The sequence below is a fragment of the Canis lupus genome, chromosome 28 (assembly GCF_011100685.1).
Source record: "Canis lupus familiaris isolate Mischka breed German Shepherd chromosome 28, alternate assembly UU_Cfam_GSD_1.0, whole genome shotgun sequence".
NCBI lineage: Eukaryota > Metazoa > Chordata > Mammalia > Carnivora > Canidae > Canis > Canis lupus.
Genome location: NC_049249.1, coordinates 760536 through 783468, shown reverse-complemented (window position 1 = coordinate 783468; position 22933 = coordinate 760536). Strand labels below are relative to the sequence as shown.

The following is a 22933-nucleotide window of genomic DNA, read 5'->3' as shown; positions in this document are numbered from 1 at the left end:
TTACCTGAATAGCCTCAGCAAGGGCTCCTTGGGAGAGAACTAGTTTTTCGATACCCATTGAGCATTGTCATGCTTTTTCACCTTAAATGAGGAAACTTATACAGAAGACAAAAGATCTCATCTCAATTGCAGTCTTTTGATTACTAAAATATATGAACATTTTTCATGCTTCTTGAATTGCCTGTTTTTACCTTTACCCTATTTCTATTAGGGTTTTCACTATTTTCTTATTTATTTTAAAAAGCTCTTTTACATATTAAAAAAAGTTAATATTTGGTCCATAACACTATTTTGATTTTTTCAAATCTGTCATCTTCTCTTTTAATTTAGTATTATTTGGTTTTACTGTACAGAAATCTGAAATTCACATGAAATGAAACTTCTCAATCTTTTCCTTTGTTTTCTAGCTTTAATTCCAGGCACAGGAAATTCTTTTGAGTCCAAGTAGTTGCTGTCACTTTTAATCTACTTCTCTTTTTTTTAATTCTTTAAAATTCTCTCTTCTCTGTTCTTTGTCTAATTCTATCCTATCTGGTCATCTTTTTGCCTTGGACTTTTTCTTTTATTGTTTAGGATGCTATTTCATAATAGTCACTAATTTTAAAATTCCACATGGTATGCTCGGCCCTTTTCAGAATCCACCCCCCTTCCAGTCTGCTTGTCATTAGAATCTTCCCCTTTGTTCTCCTGTGTGGTCATGGGCAGAGTTTACTAGCCCCAGGATGAGGAGAGCTCTCTCCAGACCAAGCATCAGAGTGGAGTGACTATTCTTGACACAGGACTTGAGTTCCTGGCAACTCCCCCTTGTCAGTCTCTAACCTTCCCAGGAAGGTAAGCTTCTGATCACATTCCTAGCAATTAGTGGCCTCAACAAAATGTACTTTTGCTGGACTGCCATCCACTGCTCCTAATCACCAGCCATATTAAATATATTCTTGCCCAAAGACATGACTGATTTTTTTTAAAGCTGAGGTCTTCAGCTAGAAAAGGTGAGAAATTCATCAAAATTCCAGAGGGAAATGTGTTTCCTTGCTGTAGACACCATATTCATTAAAGAGTACAATTCTTTTAGAAATTTTCTCTGCAGGGATCCCTGGGTGGCTCAGCGGTTTAGCACCTGCCTTCAGCCCAGGGCGTGATCCTGGAGTCCAGGGGTGGAGTCCCACATCAGGCTCCTTGCATGGAGCCTGCTTCTCCCTCTGCCTGTGTCTCTGCCTCTCTCTCTCTCCGTGTCTCTCATGAATAAATAAAATCTTAAAAAAAAAAAAAAAAAAGAAGAAGAAGTATTGGGACAGGCATGAAGAATTTTAAAAAAAGAAAAAAAAAGAAATTTTCTCTGCATTAAAAGATGCTACATACAAAAGAAACAAGCCACAGATTGGGAAAAAATATTTGCAATGCAAATGACTATAATCAGGAAAATGCAAATTAAACCCACAATGAGATAGTCATACTTATCAGATTGGTAAAAATGTAAAGCCTGACAATACCAAATGTGGGAAAAGGACCAGGAAACCCTTGTGATGGAGCAGGACTTGCAAAAATCCCTTCAAAGGGTATTTAACCCAATCCACTAAAGTTATAGGGGGACACCCTATGACCCAGCAACTTCCTTCTAGGCATATTCCCTAGGGGAATGCTGGCACGTGTGCACAAGGAGACATGAACAGGAAATATTATGCATCTTATCTGTGATCATGTAACACTGGAAAAACTGAATGTTCATCAATAGTACAATGAATGAATTATAATTTGTGGCATATTTTTTTTTAATTTTTATTTATTTATGATAGTCACAGAGAGAGAGAGAGAGGCAGAGACACAGGCAGAGGGAGAAGCAGGCTCCATGCACCGGGAGCCTGACGTGGGATTCGATCCCGGGTCTCCAGGATCGCGCCCTGGGCCAAAGGCAGGCGCTAAACCACTGCGCCACCCAGGGATCCCAATTTGTGGCATATTTATGTAAAGATACTATATAGAACTAAAGAAATAAAGCTACATGTATCAATATGGATAAACCAAGAAATAGAATGTTGAGTGCAAAAAGTAAGTTGCAAAAGTATACTGCAGTCTGGTCTAGAAAAACCTACATATGTCACAATAATATCACTTAGATTATTAAAATGTATTGATATTATTGTATAACTTGGAAGTATATTGGACATATGTATTTGGATATGCATAATACATATTGTATCCATGTAATATATTCAACTATAAATATAGCTCAACTATATATATGTGTATATATGTATATGCACATATGTATAGGAGGACATATATATACACAAATATATATCTATTTGTACAGGAGGACAGCAAAAGGGGAATGAGTGCTACCTTGCATGCAGAGGTGGCTTCAGTTTATTTGAAATGTTTTATCTCTTCTATATGGGTGGTGAGTACATGGATATCTATGTTGTTTTGAACAAAACTTTGTACCTGAAATACTTTTTTTATTATCTGCCCTATAAATGGACAGAGTTGCCACTTTCCTTTGTAAATAAAAAAGCAGTTCATCAGAACTTTGCTTAAACTACAGACATCTAGGGGCACCTGGGTGACTCAGTCAGTTGTGTGTCTGCCTTCAGCTCAGGTCATGATCCTGGGGTCCCGGGATCGAGCTCCGCTCTCCCTGCTCTATGGAGAGCCTGCCTCTCCCCTGAACCCTACTCACTTGAGCTCTCTCTCACTCTCTCTCTCAAATAGATAAATAAAATATTACAAAAAAAAAAACTATAGACATGCTAGGTCAATGTTAAATGCTATTGCACATAGTAGACCTTCTACAAATATTCGATAAGTGAACACAGATTATGAAATCTACAACACGGAGACTGATGGCCACATGTATTGCATGCTGGACTTGTGCCAATTGCTGGACCAAGCATTTACATGCATTGTTTCCATTGATCCTTACAACAATCCTTTGAGACCAGTATTGTTATGACTATTCTCACATTCTAGAAACTAAGCCTGAGGCAGTAGAATAAACCTGGAGAATCTGGTAAGCAACAGAGTGAAGAGCTGAGCTACCTCACTCATACCCAAGTAGCATGTGCTCATCTAAGAAATTTACTGCTGCCAACTGGAAACAAGCTATCACCTGGAATCTTGAATCCCGGGAAAGAAAAGATCAGTCATTTTAGCTGGGAATTTCTGATAAGATTATTTCCTCCCCAGGACCAAGAACTCTGTTATGATGTTTTCCTAACAAATTCCTGTGCCTCCTCCCTGCGCTGGCAAACCCCTCAAAGACCAATTTGCAGGCAGTTGACTCAGAAGCATCTAGATCGTCTTAAAGCAGTGGGACTCCTACAGGCCCTCTACAATAAAGTAAATTGGGCCACTGTGTGCTGAACAGTAATTGTACACTCAGCCAGATTCTCCCAAGGCTCACACTCCTTCCTGGGACCGCAATGGGCACTTCTAGAGGCCACGTTAACTCTTTCAGGCCACTGGGGTACTGTCTGATGCACAGAGGCAATCATTTACTGAATGGGACCATAGAGACCCCCAAAGAGTTAAGGCAGCTTCCAAAAGGACCTAATTTTTTCCCAAACTGGGGCTTGCATGCTGGGAGAATATTGCTCAATATTTTTTTTAAATTTTATTTACTCACATTATCTAAGCAGCACCATCGTGCCTGGTGGCTGTCTCTCACATGAAAGCAGAAGAAAACGATGCTGTGGCCTCCAAAGGAAAATGAAGAATAGCAAAAACTCTTGAGGGTATGGGAGGAAACCCCAGTGTTTGAATAACAGAACCCTGCTGGTTTTCAAGGATGGCTGCAATGTTAACTATTTCTTCATTTCCACAGAGTTTGGTGGTTTGATCTTTAAGTGAGCTCAAAACATTTCAGAGACTCTATGTGAATTCTCCCTGCTAGAGTGGCACAGCTGACCCTCTCTGTTGTAAATTTTTTTTAAAAAAGTGATGTATCAAGAGTTTGCTAACACAACAAAAATGTTGTTTCTCTGAGATAGGAATAAACCATGTTGCAGGCCCCACCCTGAGGTTGGGTAGGTCAGGGATAAGAACAGAAGGGTATTTACCTTCACTGTCCCTTCTGAGCACTACGATTGGAAACAATGATTGCTCATCCATATTCTTATATTTAATGTTACTTCTTTCTCATGAGTCCACATGTGGTTTATATGAGAATGACCAGCCACACACAGTCAGTGGCATAAACTCTGCACCACAGGCCGGGCTGTTAGTGTAAGAATACCCGTACTTACCTGTGTACCTGCACATATGCATGCACACACGTGCACAATCACACTCACTGCCAAGTACAATCAAGTTAGTGTTAATTCCAATCCCTTCGCACTAGGAAATGAATTACTCTTCCCCATGTTACCCACTGTTCTGGCTACAGATTACTCTATAACAAACCACCCCAAAACTGAGTGGCTTATTTTTCTCATAGATCTGCAATCTGAGCAGGGCTCAGCAGGGACAGCGTGTCTCTGCTTTACTCAGCTGGGCCAGCTAACAGGGCTAGGGATCCACTTGCAAGGTGGCACGTCCACATGGCTGGCAAGGTGGTGCTGGCTGTCAGTAGCGAGGTCAGGGCCCTCGGTTCTTTTACACATAGGCTTTTACTCAGGGCTGCTTAGGCTTCCTCACGGCATGGCAGGAAATGGCAAGTGACAAGAAGAAAAAGCTGCCAGTCTCTGGAACCCTGGACCTGCAAACATCACTTCTGCCCTATTCTACTCATAAGTCATCACAAATCCATTCAGATCCCAGGGGAGCGGACATGATGCCATGTCTCGAAGAGAGCAGTGTGGGCATCTCAGCATCTTGCATCTACACATCCACAGAGGTCCTCCCACCCCCTACCCAAGGTTGTCTGTCCCAGACAGTGAGGAATTTTACACTCACTGCCTATCTCACTGCCTGTTTTTTCCTTGAAGTACATATTCTGAGAACAATCTTCAACAACTATATCTATAACTCTAGCTTTCCCTGTGCCCATTATTATCAAATATTTCTGTGCAATGTAAGGACCTAGAGTAGTGCCTTGTCCCCCAGAGCAAACTCAATCAAAGGCCAGCAGGACCTCCCCATGCTTGCTGGGGGAAGGTCTTCTTCTCTTGGTATGACAGCCTATGATAAGAAGGGTTCTAGAAGGACCAAAACCCAAGGTTCATGAAAGTCAACTGATCCTAAAAAAACTTTCTGCACACAAGAAATCATTAGTTCTGTGCTGCTTCCTGTGTGAGGTAATAAAACCAATAAAACCTTGTTCTTGTCTACAACATCATGAAGCTATCCAAATATCACATGTAGAGGGCATTATTTTTGTACCCAAGGGGAACATTGGTACCAACCAGGCAAAGCCATCTGTCCAATGGGTCATAGGATAGGGAAATAAACCAAAGGTGCTCTGTTCTATGAACCCCAGACCTACCCAAGTGAGGAAGCCCCATGGCTAATGACACAGGCCTGGGCAGAATGTGCCAGTTAAGTTCTGCTCTTCACTGACTACTAGGTGACCTTGGCCAAGTTATGCAACATCTCTAAACCTCTCTTTCCTCATTTGCAAGGCTGTGATAAAAGTGACACCCATTTCATGGGATTATTATGAGGGCTTAGAAATGCTAAACAAAACATGTGATTTTGGTTGTTAGAGCTTGGTGAATTTATTAGCTATATTATCAGTGAAAGTGTCCACCTGCCCTGGCTAAGAACCCTACTTGACCTATGGACAAGATCAATGGAGCCTAGTGGGGATGGAGAGCCTGTAATTCTAGATGAGAACTTCTTTTCTGACTCATTCCTCCAGAGCAGTCCCTCACTGCGGTTCCAATGCCCTGAAATTCCATCAGGCTCTTCCTTACTACCAAGATAGTTACCAAAATTTTGCATGCATGGGTTCACTTTTTCATAGCCCTGCAGTTGTTCCTCAATTCAGGAGGCAATGGGGCTGGGATTTGCTACAGAACCAACCAAGCCTATCCCTACTTGCCTCACAGTTAATGTAGAGTTAGGAAAAACATTGTCCTCGGCTGTGAATTTGGAAAAATCAAATATGAGAGAAATCCAAAGAGAATAAAAGTTCTCTGGGAAGAAGATGTTAAAGAAGCAGCTCTGAGGCAGTCTGCCACACAACACAGTGTCTGTTGTCAAATCTCGGGACTCACTAGGTCGAGGCAGGTGGCAGCCACTTGAGGCAGGACACTCACTGCTGTCAACCTACACCTGAGCCCTGATTATACATAAGCTGCTCCTTCCAGAGTGCCTCTGACTGACGCAGGGCCTGGGCCAGAAAGGCAAGATCCCACAACCCAGGGACACAGCCCTTTCCAAGCAGGAGAGGCAATTCAAAATCCCTTGTGTGCATTGTCTTACAACAAAGAATATTCTAGATCATCTTAATATTCCTTGGGCCCAAAGTGAAAAGAGTCAAGTATAGAGAGTTGAGCTCCACCAAAGTAATCTAAGACTCCATTAAAGCACTCAGTTGTCTCAGAGCCCAATGGGGGCACAGTTGCCATGACAACCAGTACATGACTAAAGCTTCAGCATAACTTTTTATTCTTTTAAGATTATTTATTTAGAGAAAGAGAGAGCACAAACAGGAGGGGCAGAGAGAGAGAGATTCTCAAGCAGATTCCGTGCTGAGTATAGAACCTGATGCAGGGCTCAATCTCATGACCCTAAGATTATGACCTGAGCGGAAATCAAGTCAGATGCTTAATCAACTAAGCCACCCAGGCGCCCCTTTGGCATGACTTTTTAAATCCTCATATTTCCAAGGGGGCTCTTTATAGACAACCCTGAAGGACACTGTTTTGTGATTATAAAATTCAGAACAGAGTGGTTTCAAGCTTCAGTTCTTACACAAGGACCTGAATTCCAATGGATGTTCTCAGTCTTCATCTACACTTCAGATTTTGTCTGCACTATACTCAGAAAACAAAACAAAACAAAACAAAACAAAGCAAAACAAAACAAAACAAAACAAAAAAACTCTGACCTTCCCATGTTCCTTTCCACTACCAACTCTTAGTTAAGAAGCCTGAAGGCTCTGACTCTGGTGGGGTTTTATTAGCTGGAATTTAACAGAAGCAATAGGTTTATAGACATGTAGAGCTGAATAAAAGAATACGGATTTTAAGCAATGATAAAAAGCCTATAATATTCTGCTTCTATAGGGCTCATCAGAGGTGAACTCTGGGGATTCAAACCATATCAGATTGTGTCAGCAGTTTGGGGACTTGTGGAAATGGGATCTCAAACCACACACATGCAGTTAGTATCTTGGAGGCTGGTGCAAAGGTAATGGGGACCATATCTGCTCTCCATGTGCTGTAAACTTTACAATCATCATCTTCTCTCACCCTCACAGACTCCCAGCAAAGTGTTATTGATTACATTCTACAGATTAAGAAATCGAGGTTCAGCAATATTTAATAATTTTTTCAAGGATGCACAGCTAATTTGCAATGGAGCTGGGACTTTACACTGGCTCTGTTTGACCCAAAAGCCCATGTGTTCAACAATAGGGCCATTAAGCCTCTAGTTACAAGAGCAGGGCTTGGGAAACATGGACCAATATTGAAGTTCAGTCATAGGAACTGCTTGCTGGCTACATGTGGAGTCACAAGCTCAAATGCCTTCAGGCCAGGTAACATAAATGAGTAGTGTGTGTTGGGTGAAAGATATTAGGGAATGGAGGTCCGGGGTAAACTGAGAAACAGAGACTATCTTCTGTCTAAAAGGGGTGCCCCTAACCATCTCTATCTAATTGTCAGTATTACAACTCCCAAAATTTTCAAGAGAAATCAGAAATCTGATTTTCCATGTGAAAATGTTTCATTTTGAAAAAATGGCCACAAGGTCATGGTTAATACCTACAAGCCAAACAAAACACATTCTGAGTGCTATTTAGTATCCTCCACTCTGAACTAAACTCTCCATGATGGCAAAACCTCTATCTCTCTTCTTAACTCTCATAGCCCGAGGCCCCAGCACAGGGTATAAGAGCTTAATAAATATTTGTTCAATGAATTCTCAAATCAACAATCTAGAAAGGGATGAAGAAGGACCAAGCCCCGATTCTTGAATGAGAGTCCTTTCCACAAAACCAGGGCTGTGCAGATGGGTGGCAATGAGACAATAAAATGGCCAGACCCACACATGCAGGGGAAAGCAAATTTTGGTGAGGAACAGGAGGTTTCTCACATTTTTCCTTCTGTAATACAAAATTGACCTGAGAACTGGGGGAGACTAAACTGCCCTCCAGAATACTAGGGTTGTCAAGGCAGGGAGGGCTAGGAATAAGAAACCTGAGCTGTCTCTCCTAACCTGGTTCTTCTCTTTCAGTACATTCCCTATTTCCTAGTTATTCAATCTGTGAAATGGAATAGATGGGGTATACAAGTATAAAAGATGGAAGAAAATAATGAATTAATGGACAATAAGTTACTTGGCAAATTTTTTTACAGAAGGACATGCCTTCATTATTCAATGCATCCTAGAAATACGATCCCAAAAAGATCCCAATTCTTCTTTGGAAATACTTAAATATTTATGATTAATAAGTTAGGTGAAACAAATCAACAAGAGAGTTTCCCAATGAAAACTTGCCAAAGTCTCCATCTGTCTCAGTCTAGTTTCAAATGTGGAAAGTATCTCCTATTCTCTGTGCTTTTAATGTAGCTATAATGAGTTTTTTAAAATAATAACCCCAAACTAGAATATAAAAAATAGTGAAAGGGAATAAAGGGGAAAGGATAAAAAATGAGTGGGAAATATGAGAAAGGGAGACAGAATATGAAAGACTCCTAACTCTGGGAAACGAACTAGGGGTGGTGGAAGGGGAGGTGGGTGGGGGGTTGGGGTGACTGGGTGACGGGCACTGAGGTGGGCATTTGACGGGATGAGCACTGGGTGTTATTCTATATGTTGGCAAATTGAACACCAATAAAAAATCAATTGATAAAATAAATAAATAAAATAAAATAATAATCCCAAACTAATAATCAAGCAAAAATGAAGTCCTCATAAAAAGATGTGTTTCCAACTCTCCAACTAAACTTTGATATATTCAGCTATAAAGCAAACCTCACCAGCAGGACCTTTGTTCTGAGACAACAAGGGGAATCTATTGTACCCAAACTGTCATCAGCTGCCCCTGGCCAGAATGATAGCTCAGTGAACAGGCTGGGCTTCTCTTAATGCCTGTGGCCGGATTCTCCCAGGCCCCACTGTTGTTATTGTTTGAGGTTACCTGCCATCCCTGCAACCCAGGACACATATTCTCTCCCTAGCACCAGAATATCTGGTCTTTCTCTGGCTCCCACACTGGGATTGCGGTTGAACAATATAATTTTTTTAACTAAAGAGACAATATTACTCAAGAGCCAACTGTCCTTTCCAACTCTTCCTCATCCTGGAGATGAGGCTTGCTTGCCATCCTTATTAAATAGCACAATATTCCCCGCTAAGAAATCCACCAGAGACCACTTGTGATGATATTAAAACCACCGACTCCATGTCCAATCATCCCAGAAGTGTCCCCAGAGCACTGTATCATTTTTGTTTGTTTGTTTCAAAAATAAGAATACTGACCTTTAGGAAGAGTGGGAGAAGATTCAACAGGCTCTGCTGATGTTCAGCTGGGCTCCCATGAGCCAACTGTTGGTATTCCAGAAATTTCCTTTCTAGCATCTCCCAGAGAGCAGTGGGACCAGGAGATTGCTCTCCATGTGGGAAGTCAGGCTGAGCAACATCAGGCTGGCCTTCATTTTTGGAACCTGGATACTCAGCTCTGTCTTCAGCCCTGGAAACGCCTTCCGCCTCCATGCCTCAGCAAAGCAGATCTGAATTTAGAACAAAAAGACAAAAATGTAAAGTCCTGTCACAGCACTTCCTGATGAACCCAGTTGTGGGACAAGGTACTATACTCACTCATTTCAGTTCCTATTGAAGATAGTTCCACTAAGAATCTGAAACTGAACTGACTAAAATAGAAAGACTTCTTTTTTTTTAATTTTTATTTATTTATGATAGTCACACAGAGAGAGAGAGAGAGGCAGAGACACAGGCAGAGGGAGAAGCAGGCTCCATGCACCGGGAGCCCGACGTGGGACTTGATCCCGGGTCTCCAGGATCACGCCCTGGGCCAAAGGCAGGCGCCAAACCGCTGCGCCACCCAGGGATCCCCGAAAGACTTTTTTTTAAAAAGAGATTCTGACTTAGATGTGACTTAGAGTGACAATCTAACATGTGCTGGGCACTCTTCTGGGCTCTTTACACAGACACAGAGAGAAATGGGTATTTTTCTTTTCTTTCCATATAAGGAAGGAAACTGGGGAGAAAAAATGAGTGGGAAATATGAGAAAGGGAAACTGGGGAGGCCAAGGCATACAGGCAGCTAGGCACCAGCTAAAGTGTGAAACTTTAACACCAAAACTTGTTTTTTGTTGTTGTTTTGTTTTGTTTTGTTTTGTTTATTACCTGCTGCTGTTCCTCCTTTTAAAGGCCAACTAAGGGATGCCCAGGTGGCTCAGTGGTTGAGCGTCTGCCTTCGGCTCAGAGCATGATCCTGGGGTCCTGGGATCGAGTTCTGCATTGGGTTCCCTGCAAGGAGCCTGCTTCTCCCTCTGCCTGTGTCTCTGCCTCTCTCTCTCTGTGTCTCCCATGAATAAATAAATAAAATCTTTAAAAAATAAAAAATAAAAGGCTGACTAAGTAGAAGGGATATGTGCAAATGTCACCAATATTTGTACAGGGCAACTGTCACCAATATTTATACAGGCATGTAATTCTATATCTTCAACAGTAACTTCCTTCCTTGTGCCACATGAGTCTAAAAGGATAAAGGTTCTTCACTCTCAGCATTATTTTGTTCACATTCCATATTTTTAGGGAACTTTGTCTTCAAAAGGACTCTTTAAACCCCATGCTAACTTAAAGAGTTCATTTATTAGCATATACAGGTGTGATTTGTGCAAGGGGCAGATCTTGTGTCAGTAGGTATGAAGACAAGAACTTATATGATAAAAACAGCCAAAGACCAATTTGCCAGATAGGTAACCTCAAGAAGATGCCTTTATTTGTGTCCTTGACTTTTCAATTGTCCTAGTCTTCAGTGGAGTCGCAACTAACTCACAGCACAACAAAGATTTGTTTGTTGCATGCCAGGAGTACAGGAAACTCCACATGCGGGCCAGAATACCCAGGCTTCCTGCAAGAAGCCCTCTCCAAACACAGTGTCATCCTAGAGTCCATCCAGTGACCAACAACTACTAATCATGGGGTAGCAACAGTGGGATGGGCCCACAAAGATGTGTCCACCAGTGTTCTGCTCTGGGCTACAGCAGCAGAGGGAATATGTCAGACTTTATTTTTAGCCCAGCACACACCCCCTGCAGGCTAGAATGGAAGTGAACTAAGGGTCATGTGGCCAGAGCGACCATCCCTCTTTGAAACATTCTCACCCTTTACATACACAACTCCATGAGTCCCTAACACTTCTTTGAACACACGTGTTTATTACACTCAAACTTCATTTTCTTATTACAAAAGCCATGTTAGTTCAGGGTCAAAATAGGAAAGAGCAGAGTATTAGGTATCAAGTATCAAGTATTAAAACAAAAAAACCAAACAGCCTTGAAAATTCCCTGAGTAGACAGAGCCAGTTTAGCCATATAAGCAAAGCTTAATTTAACTTAGTTTTGCAAAACTAACTTGACCTTAGTGGTTTCTTGCTTACACATCTGAAAATCAGAAGCAAAACTTAAATTGTTTTCCAAGATTGATATAAGGCAACTGCTGACCAACTGCCTGTGATTTAGGAAATTCTAACATTATAACCAATCACTGTGAAGAATAAAGTCACTGCTTTCTTACTCTGTAAGCTCCTTCATAACAATACACCCCAGAGTCTCATTCCATGTTTCGGGTTGAGTGCTCCCACTTCACAAACTGTCTTTCTTAGTGTATGCACAATCAATTTTCACTAATTACTATTTCAGTGATACACATTGGTTTTACTTTGGCTATTTCTGAGCCTTTGACACTAGCTTGCCTAAACCCAGGAAAATGACTGTTGGTATTCCAGCTTTTATCTATGAATATGTTATTTAATAAAAAACATACTCCTTATATTGTTAAAGCAAACTTTTTTTTTAAATTTATTTTATGATAGTCACACAGGGAGAGAGAGAGAGAGGCAGAGACACAGGCAGAGGGAGAAGCAGGCTCCATGCACCGGGAGCCCGATGTGGGATTCGATCCCGGGTCTCCAGGATCGCGCCCTGGGCCAAAGACAGGCGCCAAACCGCTGCGCCACCCAGGGATCCCAAAAGCAAACTTTTTGTTTATACTTTTGTTTTTGATGGTTGGTTGGCTGGGGCTTGGTAGGATTTTTGTTTCCTTAATTGGGTTGATCCTCAGGGGTAGGCAGTGGGATGCCTCACATCCCAGCACAGTCTTCCCTGACCTGGACCAGGCTTCTGTCTGGCTTTATTGGTTTATTCAGTTATTCTTTTGACCCTCCATTCCCCTCTCTTTCCCTTCTTCCCCACCAGACCCATGGGCTGGATCTGCCCATACCACCTGCCTAACAACATGGGGCACAGGTAACACGATTTCTGAATACAGGTATTTTGAGTTCCCCAAATGACCTTCTGCATCTTTTCCACAGCTCACTTTGTCACTCAGCCTTAGGCCTTCAGATCTACCAGTGTGGCTCTGTGTTTGTCAGCTTCATTTCTTCTAACCTCTGCCCCATGTTAAACAGTTGGACACATGGGCAGCTCGGGTGGCTCAGTGGTTTAGCGCTGCCTTCAGCCCAGGGCCTAATCCTGGAGACCCAGGATCGAGTCCCATGTTGGGCTCCCTGCATGGAGCCTGCTTCTCCCTCTGCCTGTGTCTCTGCCTCTCTCTCTCTCTTATGAATAAATAAAAAATAAAAATCTTTAAAAAAAAAAGTGGACACATGCCTATTTGACTTGTTGACTTTGCAGTCACAGACAGATTGTGCATGACTTCCTGTACTGCACTCAGTTTTGTTCTGGACATTCCCATGCAGGTCCCTTCACGAGGCTGCACGTGACTGGCTCTGGCAATGGACTTGGGAGCAAGAGTGATGAGTCAAGTGTATATATAAACCTGCTTACTTAGACTGAGTACCACCAACTAAGATGTGTCCAGAAAGCTGGCACCAGATGACATTTTGCCCACAGGCTCTTCCACCAGCTCACCAATTACCCAACCCTCTAACGTCTGCCAATCTGATGTAAGTAAAGTGATCTTTCATTGTCATTTTAATTTGCATTTCTCTAATGAGACTGAGCATCACAGATGACTCTTAACTATTTGCTGTTCCTTTTCTGCGAACTCACTATTCATAACCTTCGCTTATTTTTCCTTGCCCGTCTTTCTCTTTTTGCTTTGAAGGAGTATATTCTAGAAACTTGTCCCTCATTGGTTCTAAAAAATCACAAATATCTTCTCTCAACCCATTTTTCTCATTAATTCATGACTTTTTTGTACAAAAAAGTATCATGAATATTTTTCATGTCACATCTTCAATTTGAATGGCTTCTGGTGACTGTAGAGCCATGTTGATTGTTCATTTAATTAATCCCCCACACATAGGTATGTAAGTAGTTTCAAATTATTCACTACTATAAATAATACTATAATGATAGGTCTTGTGTCTAAGTCTTTGCATATATCTACTATTAAATAATAGATTGTAATACATTCTTAAATTCCTACAATGGAAATAGCTGGATCTTAACACAATTTCCAAATCTCTTCTCCTTAAATATTGCATCAATGTATAGCCTTCTGACCAAGAATGCACAACACTTCACACTTCCTTATCATTTTTTAATTCTTGCTTACTTGGTAGGTTAAAAAGCAATGGTATTTCTGTTGCATATCACCACATACCTTGCTGTACTGTGTGTCTGTCTGCTGCTCAGTCTCCTTCAGGGATCCCTGCAGTGATTTTCTGGGGTCAGACAGCAAGCGTTCTCGTTTCATGAGCTCCCTGTAGGAGACCTCAGCTACTCCCCTGAGAGCTACATATCTGCTGAATGAATGTTAGCTCCATGAAGGAAGACAGTGTACCTATTTTAGTAGTTGGTACTGCATAGATGCTTAATGAAATGTTACTGTGTAAATGGATGAATGAGTGAATGAATGAACCTATATACTGATGGCACTCAAACCTCTCTCTCTGTAGTCCAGATTCTTCTTGTAAACAAATTCTTTTCTCTCACTTCAAGATCTCTACTTGGGTTTCCCCCAGACTCTGCCAATTCCTATGTCCCAACCAAACCACTATCTCCATCACCAGTAGAACCAGCGCCAGGTCCAGCATGGACATCCCAATGTACAGGATGGCTGTTAGAGCCAAGCTAAGTGTTGCCTCCAGCACATAAAAGTCATTTTGTAGCCACACTTAAAATAACATGTGATATTCAATAACATGCTTCTGTGGGCCTGAAGTCACGCCACATTTTCAGACTAAGTAGGTGAGATTAAAAAGTGCCTGGGGAAAGTGGCTGGAGATCTACGGGGAACATCAGAAATCACCTTAGATTTCCTCTGAAATTAAGAAGCCGTATTTACTGAAGTGAAACGTTTGAATCACGTTCTCCTGAACACAGTGCTCACTTTGGCAGCATATATATATGTTCTCCTGAACAGAGATGTTTTCAAAACAAGAATTTCTAACAAATGAGGATCCATGAAATCCCATGAAGAAGTTGTCTAACTCAATTGTCGGGCTGTGGCCATCCTCCCTCCTGGTCCTGCCCATTACCCTAGACTTACGTCAGTTTTATTTGTAAGAGGAAGGTAACAAGGAGTAACTAACATCTCAGGGCTACATGACAAATGGCAAGAAGCAATCGTTCTTATCCAGGAACCTGCCCACTCATGCAGCCACCAAGTAGAAAGGAGCATCAGGCCTAGGATAGGAGTCACAGGACAGGGGCCCAGTTCCAGCTGGGCTGCTCTGATGCCTTAATCAAGTTACTTGCCCTCTGACACTAAATTTCTCCTCATTGAAATGGCCTTGGTGATCTCAGCTCTACCCTCCAGCCTTTATGCACTGACCACAGAAGAGATGTGGGACAGTGAGTCAGTGCAGAATGGCTAGAAAGGTACCAGAGTGGGTCAAGAGCCTTGGTTGTGTGTGGTGGGTGGGTGCAGAGGAGATGTTCCCTGTCTGTGTATATGTGCAGGGAACTAGATAATGAGTCTGCAGTGACAGTACAGGGAGGGATCCCCAGGAGTGGCTATGTGGGTCTCCAGAGATGGGTATCATTGTCTATCCTTACTCCTACCCCACCAACCCTGCATAAATCCTTAGCATCACTAGAACTCTGTTTTGTGATGTGTCAGAAGCAGAGCACCCAAGACATCCAGCTTGCAGCTGTGCACTGGAGGATTACATCTGGAGCCTGGAGAATCAGCTGCGTTGCTGATCGGTGGATTGCTAAACCAACCGTCTATTGACTGTTTCATCCTTGACTCTGTGGAGTGATTTACCAAGTAAAATCTCGGGATATAAGATGTGACTTAGCAGCCCCTGGAGCTAATGTGCCAAGAAGCTACTCTGGGGGAAATGGAGCAGGAAGGTTTATGGAGTCGTGTCCAACAGGGCAGGTCTAAGGGGAGCCTGGGACTCAGTGCCTTCTGTAGAGAAGCTCAGACCTGGTGACAAAGAGCTGCTCTAGTATGATTCAAGATAGAAGTCCTCCCCCTGTTTCTCATCAGCATATGTGACTCTTCCCACATCTGGGTTGTACAGAGGCATACCCGTTTACCATCTATGTCACAGGCATTTGGCCCCACGCCCTAGAGCTGAGGAAGACTCTCAACCAGATAATACAGAACAAAACAGCAACTTCCCATGCATGGCTATAAGTGATCTGTTTTCCTTTCCATTAAAAAAATCAGTTCCTCGCCACATATCAGCAGATCCAAACTCTCATGGTTCTGTGTCAGCAAGGACCTGGCCTCAACCTAGAGCTCTCAGAAAAAAAATAACAAAGCCATTCTTATCCCAAACACATGGGCAAGGTGGGGCCTCGCTTCCTCTTCTCCACCATTTCCTGCTAACAGGAGAGCTTACAACTTAAAAGTCAGTTGAGCTGTTGTAGGAAAAGTTATAGCAATATGGATTCTCTGTTCACCTCACAGCCTACTGTAGTGAATCAGAAGCCCTGAGGCAGATAATTAATGGGCTGTAGATTCAGACCACAATGAGAGTACCGGGATATATCTATTAGAATGTCTTTAAAACAAACAAACAAACACAAACCGTTAAGTGTTGGCAAGGATGCATGGACACCACAGCTCTCACCCCAACTGATGGGAATGCAAGTAGTATAGCCATTTTGGAAAGCAGCATGGTGATTTTTTGAGAAAGTTAAACATATACTTACCCAGCAATTATGCTCCTGGGAGTTTACCCTAGAGTACTAAAAACTTAAATTCATACAAAAACCTATATGCAAATGTTTATAGTAGATCTAATCATAGCTGTCCAAACCTGGAAAAACCTAAATGTCCCTCAAAGGGTGAAGCGATAAACCAACTCAGGTAGGTATATCCGTACAATGGGATGTTCCCCATGGTAAAAAAGAACACACTACTGATCCACAAAACAACCTGATGGACCCCAAAGGTCTTATACTGAGTGACAGTAGCCAGTCTCAAAAGGCTACATACTATGTTATCCCATTCCCATGACATTCTGGAAAAGGCAAAATTATAGGAACAGAAACTACATCAGTGGCACGTGCACCTGTGTGGTGCGACATGGGCAGGAGACAGAGATATTACCATTCCTTTGCTTCTGCCTCTGCTGGTTTCCAGGGGCTCCATGCTGCAGGCCCCCAAACCAACCACAGGCCTCTGAACATGGAACACATGACCTCCTTCCTTGTCTGCCCTGCCCCGGGGCCATACAGCCTATGCATTCACGATGGCCACAACCCCAACCTACACTGGCTTCCCTCTATCCCTCAGAAAGCCCTATCCACAGACGCTCCCTCCACCTCCCACTTCCATCTTCTCATATCGCCACCTCTCACACCTCACCTGACCATCAGGGTGATTACCAGTTGTCCATGAAGGAGCAAAGGAAGAAGCGACAGAGCTTTGTTACAACAGCAGCAGGTGCTCCCTGGGGCCCAAGATTCCCTGCTGGGTCTGCTTCAAGCTCCCGAATAGCCGATGTTCAAGAGAGAACTCTGGTCTCCCCCAGAGCTCAAAAGCGTGGCTGTGCTAGATAACACCCCACAGAACCCCCTGCCAGGGGCAGCCTGGGTGGCTCAGCGGTTTGGTGCCGCCTTCAGCCCAGGGTACTGATCCTGAGAGCCCAGGGTCGAGTCCCACATCGGGCTCCCTGCATGGAGCCTGCTTCTCCCTCTGCCTGTGTCTGTGCCTCTCTCTCTCTCTCTCTCTCTCTCTGTGTCTCTCATGAATAAATAAAATCTTTAAAAAAAAAAAAAAAAGAACCCCCTGCCAGACAACCCTTCTTATGTACCTTGAATTTATCAGCAGGTACCACGTGGCACCCACAGCATGGGGCTGTACCTTCTTAGGAACAAGGAGGAGCCAGATTTGGGGTTGTGGGTAAAAGATACACCCCCTCTACCTGTCTCTGCAGCTTAGAACCAACTGGACAAGGACCAGACATGCCCCTATGGACAAATGACCCCAAGAGAAAGAGGTTGTCGGTAACATGGGGAAATGGAAGGCCCTGCCTCTTCCTGTTCCACGGAGGCTGCGGCTCAAAAGAGGTTTCACTAGCATCCTGACCTGATCTGCACCAACCAGGACCAGCTCAAGTACAGGAACAGGACCATGCCTCAGTCTGGGAACGGTACCTCTGAGTCGGGCTATATGGCACGCTTGATTCCCTAGTACGATGACTCATACCACCCTAAACCTGGACTTTTGGGTGGGACCTGTCTCACTGGATCCCTACCCAGCCCCAAGGGCAGACCCAGAGCAGCATCAGACAGATCAGATTCAAGTCCTAGCTCTACCTCTCCCTAACTTTCTGCCTTAGCGACTTACGGTCTCTGAGCCTCAAAGCCCACACCTATAAAATGGGAACGGTATCTTCTCACAAGGCTGTGCAAAGAATTAAGCAAGTAAATATATGTGAGAGTACTTCCAGTAGAATCTAGATGTCCACGGAGGGCCTGTCCCTCTTGCCCTGTGGCTCACAGGCACCACATCAGCCACCACACGTGCCCTACCATACTCGGCTCCCATAGTGTATGTTGCTCCCTCGAGGCTCCTAAAATCTGCCTGCACTTCCCAGAGGAGCCTAAGCCCAGATAAACCTCCGTGGGTGTGCTTTGGGGCCTCGGACTTTTTAGGGTCCAGCCCTGCTGCCAGGGCAAGCTGCCCTCACCCTAGACCTGGCTTCTCTTCTGTAGCAGCCCCCTCCTGGCCTGTCTGCCAAGTGTGTCTGATCTCAGATTTTCTCACAAGGAGGCACTAGTTTGAATGGACAGCAGGATTACTAAAGGGATTCAATTAAGGCTTTGTACCTATGTCCTGGAGGCCACAGAGACAAAGCTAGAGGTGGGAGTTGGCCATCTCGAAGATAAAAGAGGGAACCAGGAGCAGGAGTGCTATTCCCAAGAGTCCCCAAGAGCCGGCTCCAGGGCAAGTACAGAGGATGCACAGGGGGACCCCTCCTGTGGCGAGCATTCCTGCAGACAATGGCTGAGGGGATAGAGGAACAAGTGTGCTGGAGATTCCCTGAGAGCCTTGACACCCAGGTCCAGTGCAAGGACCAACAGCCAGCCACCTCCCCACCTCCTCCATCAGCCAAGGACTGAGAGTGCCCACAGGCAGAGAACAGCAGCACTGGGGCCCTACGCCCTGCCCCAGATGACTCGGTTATTTCCAGAAGTTGAGGAATCCCCCTCCCAAAGACTAAGACGGGGACTCTAACAGGAACTGGGCAGCTTGAACCTGCCACGACCCCCGTAACTTCCTTTTCTGATTCCAGTCCAAGCAGCCCTGGTTAGCACACACCTCTGCAGTTTTTGCAACAGCAAGAGTATAGGAACTCGCGGTGTCCTCCTGCAGGAGGGTGCCTAGTTTTATACCTCAGTATGCGCACTGGCTTCCACATTGCTGAAAATAGCCAGGGAGTAGTCCCCCTGGTCAGACCCTCAAAGCTTAGCCGCAACTGAGCTGTCACTGTCTGCACAAAGACGTGGACTGGTGATAGCAGCACGAGTAACAAGAGGCCCAGCGCCCATCACTGGCAGCCATTCCAGGGTAGGAGCTGAGCTGTGGCCTGCACTCCCCTGGAACAGAAGTGCTGCCTCAGGGCCAGTACTGGATGAGCAGCTATGGGCAGTCATCAGTGTTCTCTCATCTCAGGAAACTTGTGAGGTGGATATTACTATTCCCATGACACGGATAGGGAAAGCAAGACTCAGAGACACTGACATTCAGGGAGCATAGGTGACTTATCTGAAATCAAAGTGCTAGCAAGCATCAGAATCAAGGACAAAGCCAGACTTTTCTGACCTCAAAGCCCTTCACCCCTTTCCAGCAGTCCAAGTTGGCCTGACACAGTCCTCAACAGTAAGAATATCTCTTGAGGACCCCTGGAAACTTGTTGCCAGTGGCACCACAGGGACTTTCCCTGGCTGGACTTGCAAAGGCGGCGCTGATCCCTGGCCAAGGGTGGTCCTGTGCTGGCCGGGTCTGCCATGTCGCCCCAGCTCACCCTGCAAGCAAGCTGGCCCAGAACAGAGCACTGTGATCTCACCATCCCCACAGGCAAGCACTGATCTCTGGGAACCACAGAGGCCAAGGATTCATGAGCCCGGGCATGAGGTGGGTACTAGCCGGGCAGCCGCTTCTGGGCTGCCACCAGTAGCACACCCAGCATGGAACACTTGGCCACCAGGCTAAGCCACCAGAACCATGGCTCTGTACAGCTTTCTCTGTGTGGTGGGCCACCTGATTATCAAACATTTAAGTAGCAAAATTGCCACTGGTCCACACCTGGGACTTGGAAGCTGACCCTCAGGGGTGCAGGTGACTCACTTCCCACCTATAACACCAGATGCCTTAAGGGTATGTCTACCAATGACGGTTTACTTTTCAAATTAGCTTCATGTGCAGAGCCTTCACATTTCTCTTCTGACACCCAGTTGTGCGTTTTACGGGAATGAGTCTCCTACAGGCTAGTGAATTTCTGGATGTGTCAGAGATATTTTCTTACCCAGACCTAATCCTTCTACAGGAAATGGGAGAATGGCACTGAGAAGGATCAAAAGGAGTCAAGGTGAGCCCACTGCTGCCTCATCTGTTCCCCAGCCTTGCCCAGCAGGCCTTTCCTCCTCCAGTCTCCCCCCTGGCCCCCACAGACCCCACAGTGGCAGGCTATGGAACATAGCTCCATCATGTCATTCCCTTGCTCAAATGTCTTTGGTGGCTCCCCATGTTCTCAAAGAGCACTCCCAAGCTCTTGGCCCTCAGTGATATGGCCCAGCCTTCTTCTTTACCTAACTTCCCACTGTACCCCCAATGGGGTCTGGCCCAATGAACTGTTCACTCATAATCTGATCCTTTGCCTTCATTTAGAATGCTCTCCCTGGGATGCCCCTCCTACAGCCCCACATAACACAACCCAGCCACCTTCCAAACACAGCTCCTAGCTGCCTCCTTGGCCACAGATCCTTCATGTTCCAACCAAGAAAGTCAAACTTCCAAACTCCAGCCACCACTGAGCCATTCCGTGATGAGAAAGTCAGCACCAGCACTTGATGAAGCAGGAGAGCAAGGTTCTTACCTCACAGAGTCAAAGAATGAATTCACAGACAAAGGGGAGTGAGCAAAGCAAAGAGATTTTATTAAGCAAGGACACAGAAGAAGCTCTTAGGAATGACAGGGGACCCAACCAAGGGCTTTTATGGTTGGTCTTTTGTTGAAAACTGACCAGGGAACTTAAATCTTTTTAACATCTCTACCCCCTGATAACACCATTAAGTAAGGACTGGTGATAACATCTTGAATGACTTACTTCTTCTTTTGGGTCTGGTCATTCTTTGTGGGCACAACGTGACTGCCAGAAAGGACCCCACTTCTGACGTCCAGGGCAGAGTGCTCTGGTTTGTTCTCTTATCTCTGGTTTCATTAGGACTCAGCATTTCTGGGATTTTTGGTGAACCTGATCACATAGCCCCCTAAGCAAGCCCTGTCACACAGTCCCCTAGCTATCCCTCCCTACCCAGCCCCACCTGTCCCTTACTCAATGATAGCACCTTCCAGTCTTCAATCCTCCATGCATACTATCAGCTCCCACTGAGTAATTACACTCACGTGTTCAGGGTTATGATCACCTCTAGGTGCAAGTGAAAGGGGGAGCCTGGTTGTGAAAGCCCCTTGTGTCCGGATGCAGTGTGAGAAGTCAAGCAGAATAAAAGTGAGCACTTTGGAATTCCCAAATCTATCCACACCTGCTGCCTGTAGTAACTGTGGTACCTGTCACTTTCTTCCTTGTGTGATCGTTATTCATGAATACACCTTATCTTTCTCTTTCTGTATTTCCTCAATCCTAAGTTTCTATCAATTATAAAATGACACAATTATTTAATTATATGGGGGAAGGGGATCATCACATTAAATGCACATGTCAATATTGATATTATTCAGACACTTCAAATTGTGTGAGGGAAGAAGAAATTCTTGGAATCAAGGTGGTGTTTTAGGTGGGAGATTCTGAGAGAGATCCCTTCCAGTACGGGAAGCAGTGGAATCCCTGGGGGGGGGATGGGGGGTACCTGCCGCCCCCCTCCCATTAATTTACATAATTCAATGTTTCCTGGAGGCAGGTATATGAAAGCAAGAACTAAAATTTACAAGACTGCGTTCTGATCGCAGAGTATTACCCCTGCTTTGTTTGGTTTTTGTTCTCTTTTGAATATCTGGACTTTTGCCCACCCTGATTCTCCTGGTTCTTTAGTCACCCTTCCCTTTGTACTAAGACCATGGCAGTCCCTCCCCACCTCCACAACTGCACCCCCCACCCCCACCCCCTGCAGCTGTTCACATGAGCTGGATACACCGCAGAAGGTGAGAGCCTCACGCACCTGTGGAGGAAGTGGACAACCTCCCCAACCCCACTCCGGTAAAGGGGTGCTCTGCATTCTCTGGGCAGACACACAGAGGAGCTCCAGGATCATTGGACCCTGCTTTAGTATCATCCATCACCCAACCAGCCACCCCTTGCTCATGGATCTGGTCCACAGCCAAACAGGGGGAGGAGGAAGGCTGTGGGTTCATCATAGCATTCTTCACCCTCATTAACTCCTGATATGCTCAGACCAACCTCCCTGACACAGTTTCTTCCTGCGTACATCTGTATTCACCTGTGCCTGTATATCTCTTTTTATTTTGTGCCTGTCCTTTAAAAAACAGTATTGGAGTGCTACTTGGGCGATTTTATTGTTACTATCTTGTTAAAATAAAAATTAACAGATAGTTCCTTTTTTCCTGCATACTTACTACTTTCCATGTGGAAGCATATTTGACTTACACCTGATGTATAAACAGTTTCATTATCAATCATCCATCATCATATCATAAACATAGTCTATATTGCCTTTTCCCTTAAATGATCAGATTTAATGACCAAGAAGCATGCTCTTGGTCTATTGCCTATAACTGACTCGCTCACTCCCTAATTACGGGATGTTTAGGGTGTCTCTGTTGCTGTTACGGACAATGCTAGGATAAAAAGGATCCCCACACAATCTTTTTGCTTACTAAATTCTCATAAAAAGGATTACTCATTTGCTAAAGGGGAAGAGCAGTTTTCACACTTCTTCCAAATGTTGACTATTCCTCTCCAGAAGTATTTCCTCAACTCACAGTGATGGTGGCACCTAATTCAAAGTGCATG

The 22933-nt window shown here is 44.4% G+C and overlaps 1 protein-coding gene and 1 long non-coding RNA gene across 11 annotated transcripts in view; one reads left to right on the top strand and one right to left on the bottom strand.

Moving 5' to 3' along the window:
• The window catches only part of WDFY4 (WDFY family member 4), a 286497-nt gene that overhangs the window by 258728 nt on the left and 4836 nt on the right, over positions 1–22933 (bottom strand). For 7 of the 8 annotated variants that reach the window (XR_005380348.1, XR_005380346.1, XR_005380347.1 and 4 more), the window contains exon 2: positions 9586–9836. Coding sequence is in view for 5 of the 8 variants with exons in the window: in XM_038578030.1 (XP_038433958.1) it covers positions 9586–9819 (234 nt within the window). In the remaining 3 variants the exon portion in view is untranslated. Of the gene's footprint in view, positions 1–9585; positions 9837–17085; positions 17399–22933 lie in introns of those variants that run through there. The other variant, XM_038578026.1, reaches the window with a different exon arrangement.
• LOC111093070 lies at positions 697–22424 on the top strand. Of its 3 annotated transcripts, XR_005380352.1 has the most exons (4): positions 697–831; positions 13052–13258; positions 20273–20314; positions 20614–22424. It is a non-coding gene; the product is annotated as an uncharacterized LOC111093070 (long non-coding RNA). The 3 variants fall into 3 exon arrangements; XR_005380354.1 differs by lacking the exons at positions 20273–20314; positions 20614–22424 and adding an exon at positions 17657–18086; XR_005380353.1 differs by lacking the exons at positions 20273–20314; positions 20614–22424 and adding an exon at positions 15382–15891.